Source organism: Eleutherodactylus coqui, chromosome 13 (genome assembly GCF_035609145.1).
Source record: "Eleutherodactylus coqui strain aEleCoq1 chromosome 13, aEleCoq1.hap1, whole genome shotgun sequence".
NCBI lineage: Eukaryota > Metazoa > Chordata > Amphibia > Anura > Eleutherodactylidae > Eleutherodactylus > Eleutherodactylus coqui.
In genome coordinates, this window is record NC_089849.1 from 129,928,956 (window position 1) to 129,939,112 (window position 10,157).

General features: G+C 45.5%; 1 protein-coding gene across 1 annotated transcript in view; it reads right to left on the minus strand.

The window, feature by feature from the left end:
• Positions 1-7,400, minus strand: part of LOC136588508 (zinc finger protein 585A-like) — a 72,955-nt gene extending 65,555 nt beyond the window's left edge. The window contains exons 1-4 of the mRNA XM_066587787.1: positions 3,984-7,400; positions 1,805-1,996; positions 1,617-1,722; positions 1,452-1,528 (exon numbers count right to left, since the gene is read on the minus strand). Coding sequence (XP_066443884.1) covers positions 1,452-1,528; positions 1,617-1,722; positions 1,805-1,996; positions 3,984-4,205 — 597 coding nt within the window. The 5' untranslated portion in view covers positions 4,206-7,400. The remainder of the gene's footprint in view (positions 1-1,451; positions 1,529-1,616; positions 1,723-1,804; positions 1,997-3,983) is intronic.
• Between the last annotated feature and the right edge of the window lie 2,757 nt (positions 7,401-10,157).

Genomic DNA, 10,157 nt, shown 5'->3' on the forward strand with positions numbered 1-10,157 from the left:
CATCTGTATTCGCCTAAATAGGCTAACGCCCCAAAAAATACAGTCCTCTATTACAGCTGTCTGATCATCATCAGTAACTGTGGCGATAGGCTGAACTGGATGGACACACTGCAAGTCTTTTTTCAGCCTTACATACTGTGTTACTATATCTGTGCCCCCTCTAAGCAACACACAACCCCAAGTAAATCTGAGGAGAAGGACTCTGGGAGATTCAGATGAAAATAACTAACAAAAGTAAGACCTCCTGCAGACGGGCGGATTTGCATTGCGAATTCCGGAGCGGGATTCTGCCTCCGGATTCTGCAGCAAATCCAGCCAATAGCATGCACTGACGACACGCGATTTCCTGCCCTTGCATGGAAATAGATTGCGATTTTCTGCTCGCGGGGAAGAAATTGCAGCATGCTGCAATTTTGTGCAGGCTACGCACGGCTGGCTTCAATTGAAGTCAATGGAAGCCATCTGTCCCGTGGCCGTTCTGCAATCATCATTGCAGAATGGTCGCGGGAGCCGCGTCATCGCCATAGCGACGGCGCTGCATCCTCTGTACGGCGCACGTGCATCGGCTGGCACATCTGCAGCACAGGAGAAGATGGCGGAGAGGTAAGCTGGGATCACCGGCTGGGCATCGGGTCAAACTCTGCTGCGGGAATCCAGCATGCAAGGTCCGACCCGCCCGTGTGCAGATGGCCTGACACTAACCACTTACTATATGCTGAGGGGCTAGCTACATAATGAATGGAAAATGAGAAAAAAACTTTCACCAGAGCGGCCCTTTAATAATTATTTGACACCGTGTCATATTCTGCAGCAATTTACAATTCAGAGACAACACAAAAAAATACGAAAACTGCTTTAGATCACGTTTACTGTGTAGAAAAAAAACCAACCCCCTTATTACAAACCAATGCAGTTAAATGGACAGCCGGCCAGTTTCGGTAGGTACCATGTAAGATCATTCCCACTGCGGTGCTGCTGCAGATTACAGCTGACTGCTGGAGGACAACGAAGGCTGGGCTCACAGGAGCGGCTTGGATTCTGCACACAGGAGGCCCGCAGTAAGTTTCGGCGGAGAACCTGTGTACGTTGCATCATTGCATTGTGTATGACCACGGAGCCACGCAGGCCATCATGTGCAGTACAGCTGGTTTTTTTTTTTAGCACAATGGGCTCTAGGGTCGCGGATTCGGCAGTAAAATAGAGCATGCTGCAATTTTCCTTTTGCTGTGAAGAAGATTTGGAAACGACATGCCTTTCAATGCCCACGTATTACCGCGCAGACGGCGATGGTGGAATCCGCAATTCAAATCCGGTCACGTGAGACCGGCCTTAGGCATAGCTAATTTTTGGGGAGTTTCTTGGAACACTGACGTTCCAAGTAGGCAGCTTCTTTAGTAAACACAAGACCCAGAAGGTTTCTCCACATCTGGTGGACGCTCCCCTCCAATTACCTGGTTATCCTCCGGGCAGTCCTGCGAGTAGAGCGGAGTGGAACATCTCTCGGGTGTGTTTTTACTGCTGGATCCACCTGTAGAAGGCAAACACATTGCCTGAATGCTTTATGTGTGATGATCAGATGATGCAAATATCTCTGTGACATGCAAGTCTCCTCTTACCCGGTGATGCCAGAGGCTGCTGGTTCTCCGATAGGTCATTTTTGTACAGATCCCTATGTCCTTCTCTATACTTCCATTTCTCCAAGGAGAGATGCTTTGCGGCACCCTGGCACACAATATACGGTCACCATCCAGCCCCATCACTCCTCATGTTACAGTACACCCTCCCCGCCCCCGGGGGCGCTCACCTCCTCATTCAGCAGCTCAATCATCTTGTTGATTAGTTGGAGGATCTTCTGCTTATTCTTTCTCACATGTATCAATGAGTGAAGTTCCCGCCCGGTGATGGGGCTCTTGGTTTTGCTCCACCCTCTTGATGCATGAGGACGGTAGCCAGGAGTGACGCTCTCGCCAGACGTCTTCTTCACAACCATGCATTCCTGCGTATGGTAAAAGGAAATATTCCTAAAAGTTGGATAAATGAAGACTGGCGTTCGTCCCACAAAAAAGAAGCCCCCGTAAAGCTCCGTATTTATTGTGCACACTGAACGCCGTAAAAAGGAAATCACAAAAACAAGTGGCAGAATTATTTTTTCCCCCCAATCCCTCTAAAACGTTTTATAAAAGTCAAACAGTACATTATTTCGTGTCCCGAAAAAGATCAAGCCCTCATGTGGCCACGGCAACAGAAACGAATGATTCCTGGACTGTGATGAAAAGAACTGAAAAATGAGTTGGTCATTAAGGCGGCCTGCGCACAATGGAGTTTGGATCCAGCATGGCTGGCCGGTGACCCCGCTTACCTGTCCAGATTCTTCTTTATCTGTACTGCGTCCGTTGCACGTGCGCAGTACAGATTATGCTATGGATCCTGCGACCTTTCTGATGATAGCGGACGGGCTGCCGGACGGACGCCTTCCATTGACTTCAATAAAAGCCACCCAGGCGAACACCGCACAGAAATAGAGCATGCTGGGGCTGCGAACGGAAATCGCAGTTGGTTTCCGCTCGTTTGCAGGAAGCAGCGGTTCTCCATAGGAGGCTATGGGTGGTATTTGCTGTGGAATCCGGGGGAGCCCTTAGGTGCAAACAGGCTTCATCACTAAACGGTTAAAAAAAGAGGAGTCCCCATAGGAAAAACAACCTGGGGTGAAGAATCCCAAGACAAAAACATCAATATATCCACAAGAGGTCGGACATAGAATTCAAGTACTAAAAAAGCAGCATATATGATAAAACAGTAGAAATGCCTGTGCAAAAATCCAGTAGAGGGAACACTGCCCTCCGCCATCTAGGGGTCCGCCCGTCCGCAGGGGATTATTGCATGCAGCCAAGGTCACACATCTGGCTTCTGGTTTTACTGCCCTATTTTTTTTCTTTCAGCTAACAAAATTATTTTTGCTGCATTTTTTTCCGTGACATACAGGGCTATTATTTTTTTCCAGTTTTTTAGTTTTATTGGGGGTAAAAGCTAAAAAAAAAAGTAACAAAAAAAAGATATATTAAAAATAAAATATATATATATAGTTTTTTTTAATTAGTAAATTTATGCTGAAATGAAGTGTGGGAACGGGTTCCTCGTTTTGTTTTGGACATTGTGATATATAATATGTATGGTTTTGGATTACAGGGTACATACAGCGATGGTTTGGGGTCATTTTCCTTTTTATGTATATATTTTTATTTTATTCTCTAATTTTCTAGCTATTTTTCTTACTATGTCCCCTATGACGTCATGTAAGACCTCTGGGGGTCATTCACATGGTCTTTTTTTATTACACACTTTGCCCCTGTAGCTGAGATATCCATAGGGACCCCAGTTACATGGAGACATCCCTCTATAGTGACAATAGTAACTGGCAGAGCTGATCAGGGTCTGCTAGGACCCAGCAGCTCTACTGTAAGAGGGGGCACCCGGTGGTCATGTGATCACCGGGTCACATAGGAGAAGTAACACTTTCACTCCTTAGTACATAGTGCTCATTGATCTTTATGTACCCAGGAAAGGAGAGGGCTGAAGCTTCTCCCCTCTCCCTCGGATTCTCAGCTGTGACTAACAGCCAAGGACCCGACCTGCTGCTTGATTGCAGGAGAGGCTTTAATCCCGTACTGTATTTTTGCTATCGGGTGGGATTTTAAGCCGAGGACCAAGCGCTGTGCATTTACCGCCCAAGGTCTTTAAGGGGTGAGGGTGCATCGATGGCTTCTCCACAAGGTTGTGAGGACCCGTAAGTGTCACTGCTGGCTGATAAGTTTTAGAAAAGACTCCTCCGTCCACTATAGATTTGTTCAGGACTGGTGTTAAGCAGAAGAACCACTATGTTTATCAAGCTCATACAGAAGTTTAGTAAGACCGGCATCTGGCGCTGTACCCCTGCCTTGGCTGCGGGACCCCCAGCCATCCAATTGAAGAACAGAACCCATCACCTCTCCAGTCAGAAGGTGCACAATCTCCAAAGTCAGGTTTAATATGGCCTCGCTCATCTTTTCTCTGTCCTTGTCCATCCTCAGCGGTCGGTCAAGATGGGGACCGACGTCTACGAAGACACCAGAAGAATGGAAGATCCTAAAATGTAGAAACACAAGATGGAAGAAGAGCGCCGATGGTTTACTGGAGTACAACTGGTCAGAGACTGTAAAGGCTGACATGACTCTTCATACAACATGTACTTATAGAACAGTCAACGTGGTAACTAGCAAAATTGCAAATCACTTTACCTAAAATGATTTCCTTCTACTTAAAAATCACTCTAAAGTGCTGCCATTATGGGTCTCCCTTCCTTCTGACTTGCTGATTGTCAAGTAAAGTCTATCCTAGTAACAGACACACTGAGCCGTACTACAGATAATAGGGGGTGCTGCCCATTGAAGCTGTAGCAGAGCCCCTCACAGACACGCCGCAGGCTGCACATCCACAGCCACAACTCTATAGCGATTCCCCTGTGGATTATGTAACCCCCAGTCTGGTGAGATCTGCACTGAACATTCACAGCAGAAAGTGTAGGGCTAGGGATACAGAAGCAGGCAGCAGGTCAGTTTACATGTGGAGTTATCACAGATTTGGCCTGCAGCATGCCACTCACACTTTAACCCTTTAAGGACGCAGAGCTTTTTTTTCCATTTTCGTTTTTTCCTCCCCCCTTTTAAAAATCGTAACTCCTTTATTTATCCATCGACGTCGCTGTCTGTGAGTTGTGTTTTGTGGGACGAGTTGGATTTCTCACTGGTGATATTTAATGCACCATATAATGTACTGAAAAACTTTAAAAAAATTCTAAGTGGAGTAAAATAAAAATAAAAAAAAAAAACGCCTTCTGCCATCTTTCAGTGCGTCTTGTTTCTACAACGCACAAAGTGCAACAAAAATGACCTGGTAGCTTTATTCTACGGGTCGGTACGATTACTACCATACCAAACTGGTATAGGTTTTTTTCTGTACTACTACTTTTTCTCAAAGACATTTAATTTTTTTAAATTAGTTCCTGCGGCCATATTCTGTGCGCAATACCTTTTTTATTTTTCCATTGACAGTCGTATGAGGGCTCATTTTATGCGGGACGTCCTGCAGTTTACTTTGGTACCATTTTGGAATACATATGACTTTTTGATCGCTTTTAATTGCATTTTTTCTGGGAGACAGGGGGACTGAAAAACGCATTTCTGGCGATATTTAATTTTTTTTCTTTAGGCAACCTTCACTATACGGACTAAATAATGTGTTACTTTGATAGATTTGACTTTTACGGACGCAGCGATACTAAACATGTATTTTAGTTTTATGATGTAGATTTTTTTTATTATAGATATAGCAAAAGGGGGGTGATTTAAACTTTTACAACTTTTTTTTTTACGATTGATAAAACTTTATTGATCTTATTTTTACTTTTTTTCCCAGTCTCCCTGGGGGACCACAACTAGCGATGCTTTAATCAGCCCTGCAGTATGATGTGATGCCACAGCATTACATCGTATTGCGATCTTACAGGCAGTCTATTAGGCCACCCCACGGGGACGGCTTGATAGGCAGTTTGCTAAGACAGCCCTGGAGCCTTTCAGATCTCATCGCGCGCGCGGGGGGGGGGGGGGGGCGTACGGGACACACGAACGTCGTTTGGGGGATTTAAATGCCAGTCAGTATTGATAGTGGCATTTAAAAGGTTAATAGCGCTGACCAGCTGTGTGGCTGATTGCAGCTATTGCCCGTGGGTGTCAGCTACAATTAACAGCTGACACCCGCACTGTATGATGAGAGATCGCCCCGCGACCTATCTTCATACATACCCAACGCTACGGGACGCAGATGTACATCATATAGCGGGAAGGGGTAAAACATCTCATCCACTTTGCTATTACAATCCTTACCACCCTAAACGACCTGGATCCTTAGGGCTAATGCCCACGGACGGATTTCTGTCGCGTTTTCCGAAGCAGAACAACGCAGCTGTTAGGTTTTATTGAACCTAATAGCTTTTCCGCCTGTCAGTGCTCACATGCGTAGTTCTGCAAATTTGCGGCATATCCTATTTCACTGTGTTTTTCCACAGCGGAGGTCTCCATTAATACAGTATTAGTGGAGACTGTGGAAAAACGTGTGTTTTTCCGCGATCACCAGCGGGAACTTTTTGGTAAATCCGCGGGTGTATCCCGCCCTGTCCATGGGCATGAGCCCTTAGAAGGGGCATTCTGGGCTGTTACTATTGATGACCTACCCTCAGCACTAGGGATGTCAATCAGCTGATGCTCTGGCCCACTGTCAGTACAGCAGGCTGGACATCATCATCAAGGGTCAGGGCCAAAAAGTTTATAAAGGCTTCCCTCCCACTGAAATCTATGGGAGCAATGCCTTCTATTACACTTCTGGCTTTGACCGCAATGAGCAGCCAAAAGGTGTTACTCCCATTGATTTCAATGAAAGCAAAGCCGTTTTATGCTCCTAGACAATGTCCTGTCCCGCTGCACTGACAGGGGGCCAGAGGATCAGCTGATTGATGAGGATCCCAAATGGCAGATCCCCACTGATCAATTATTGATAACTTGTTCTGAAGGTAGGTCATCAATAGTAAAAGCTAAGAATACTACCTTTAACCCCTTAGTGACAATCAAAAAGCCTTTTTACTGACCTCATTAACCCCTTCCCGCCCCATGACGTTAAGGGTATGTCATGGGAGGCGGGTACTTCCCGCAAAATGACGTACCCTTACGTCATGGGGATAGCGCGAGATCATAGCAGATCTCGTGCTCTCCCGCAGCGGGAGCCGGTTGTCACTAGTAGGCGGCGTTCCGCTGCAACAGCGGGGGGCATCGGAGATGTGCCCCCCCCCTGCTGTTAACCCCTGCTGCGATCTAAGTAGAAGCCCTGCCATGCATTATCGCAGCGATCCGAAGTGCTACAGTAAAAGTCCCTCAAAGGGACACAAGTGTTGTAAAAAAAAAAGAGAAAAATAAAGTTCCAAAAATAAAAATGTAAAAAAAAAATGTTAAAAAAAACCCTTTTTTATGCTTTTTCTCATATTAGCGTAAAATTTTTTTTTTTAATTAAAAACCCCACATATTTGGTATCAACGTGTCCGTAACGACGCGTACAATACATTGAATGCACTTATTATCCTGCACGGCAAAACTGTTAAAAAAATGCTAAAAAACTGAGGCAAAATGCTAATTTTTAGCATTTTGCCTCACATAAACGCAATAAAAGTGATCCAAAAAAACGTATGTACCCCAAAATGGTACCAATAAAAACTACAGCTCGTCTCGCAAAAGAAGCCCTCAGAGAGCTCCGTCCATGAAAAAATAAAAAAGTTATAGGACTTTGAATGCAGTGAGTTTAGAAAAAAATAATTTAAAAACAAAAGGGTTTTATTGTGGAAAAGTGGAAAAACCTAAAAAAAATATAAGAATTTTGGTCTCGTTGTAACCGTACCATCCCGCAGAAAAAAATGTAGTGTATCATTTATGCTGCATGATTAACGCTTTAAAAAAAAAAAATAAAAAAATCTATGGCAGAATTTATGCATTTTCTCTCCCTACGATCATAAAAAAATAATAAAAGTTTTACAATATAGTCTATATACCCAAAAATGGTACCAAAAAAATCTACAGTTCGCCACGTAAAAAACAAGCCCTTATACGGCCGCATCGGCGGAAAACTAAAAAAGTTATGGCTTTTGAAAAATGGAGATGGAAAAATACAAAAAATCGCTTGGTCCTCAATGCCAAAATAGGCCGTGTCATTAAGGGGTTAATGGTCTTTAAACCTCCACTTACAACTTTTTAAGGCGGTGGCTTGGCTGACTACTGACAGCCCGGCTCCTGCTGTAACAGCCAGAAACGAAAAACCTCAGATCCTGGCAGTTTGTCCCCTTACAAGCCAATCAATAGCAACTGCAGCATGTAAGCAGATTAAAGGGAGCTTCTCCTCTCATCCATCAGCAACCCTCAATGCGTTTGCAGGGTACCAATGAGTTTCCATGGCAGCCAGTGTCCTGACAAAGGCCTCCGTGTCTGTCCTTTAACTCATCCTTTTAGACCTACTAGGTTGATGTCACTGGCTTAGAATGCAGTACATAAGTAATGCAGTGTACTATCCTAGTGATCGAACAATCACATCTTCAAGTTCCCATGAGGGACTCCAAAAAAATGCACCAAAAAAGTTCAACAAGAGTTTAATTTCAGGAAAAGAAATGCAGTAAAAAAAAAAAAGGTTTCTCTTACGCCCATGACACCAGCTCTGAGAGACTACCTCCCATCCAGACAGGGAGCAGGCACCTGCCGGATTGCGTTAAAGACAGGAAAACCCTCCATCCATATCCTCAGTTCCGGTTGCCTGTCCATGGGGCAGGTTGTTTTATCTTGGATCTTCCTAGAGAAGAGCTTTCCGGATCGCAGGGCCTTCCTCCCCATATGAAAGAGCTACGGGGTGAAGGTTCCTGGATCAGCCTAAGTCTCTGCATGGAGTTACTGAAAAGTCTGTTTTTCCCCCCCTGAGGAGGATATTGGGCCCCCCTTACGTCCATGGACCTGTAGGTTCCTTGATGCATTGGCTCTGGTGAGTCACGGCATCATTAAACAGGGAAGCTGCTCCATGCTGCCAAGGTGGGGTCCCCGGATTCCACTTCCTTTCGGCAGGCTGTTCTCCAGCTCTGCAGGGACATTGGGGCTCTGGTGTAGTGGCAGATTGCTTTGTTTCTGAATTGGCGCGCTGGCCGTGGGCACAATGATGATGTGGCTTGCAGAAGTGTGGCTTGTCGGGTGTAAAATTCAGAGGCGTGGAGGGGCCTTTCCTGGAGGCAGGCACCAATAGGAGTCGGTGGGATGGGAAACACACTCTCAGACCTATACCCAAGACCATAAAGAACAATGGGAATGGCCAGGACACCAGCTGGGTAAGAGGGGGACTTTTTACCAAAGTTTCTTATGTTCATTCAACCTTTTTGTTTTTGTTCTAGTGCTCTGAAGAAGGCTGTGAGCAAAACTTGGGTATCCTTCAGAATATAAAGGAGATTGTAAAGGCAGAAGTGGGTAGCTCTATGGAAGTTGTTAAAAGATCTCTTCCCAGTACCTCGGGTTAAATCTCCTTCCGTTAAAACTCTTCATCTTAGGTTGGGTTCTCACAGGGCGGAATCCTGGCGGAAATCTTGCAGTTTTGCCGCAGTGAAAAAACACGAGATTTTCGCCAGGAAAGCGCTACTTCAAAACCCACGGCACTTAGCCACAGGTTTTGGAGCGGCTTCGCCGCATGCTTTTCCGTTGTGGCTGACGCTCCCATAGAGATCAGCGCGGCTCCAACGTTAAAAAGAAAATAGACATGCTGATGCCGGGGAGTCTGCGCCGCAGCACCGACTTCTGCCAGCTTTGCCACGACAGATTGGCCGTCCCGTATGGACGAGATTTTTGACAAATCCCGTCCACATGGCTGGCTAACCCCGGGATTGTCGGCCGCAGCAAATCCACCCTGTGTGAACACCGCCTAATAAATGTTTGCGATTCCAGTGGAACACATGTAATTGGAGAAGATGAAGCCTGGTCTTATAAGTCCTCTTCTGAAGATGAGCGAGCTGGTAAACCCTTAGTCTGAGGATACAGATTGCCCGCTTAAAGCAATTAGATCTACAATTAATTTGGAAGAAACTAGGGAATCCTGTTCAGAATGAAATGTTTGACAGCCTTCAGGCAACCATAAAATCCTTCAATAATAGAGAGCAGCATTGTGATAGGAGAGTCTCGGGCTGTTAGACGTGGCCGATTGGGGTAATTGATGCATCGCTTGTTTACATTTCACATAAAGCAGCCCTTCCATTTGGGGATGGAGGACGTCTAAGAATCCGAGCGGAGGTTTACCTTAGAGTAACTACAATCTCCTCTAAGCCGTGTATTCTAGTTGGATCAGCACATTAGTAGATTCTGGACTCTATTATTGTGCTGATCCAACTATCTGCTGATGCGCTGACATTTACCTAAATGCTGGGATGTTCAGCTCCACAAGCTGCCATGTGCGGTTCCTTGCCAGGACCAGTTCTTGTTTGGTCAGGCTTTGGCCGATATCCTGGAGAAAGCTTCAGAGAAAAAAAGGACTTTCCCAACAGCGGGTTTTCCTAGACCGCG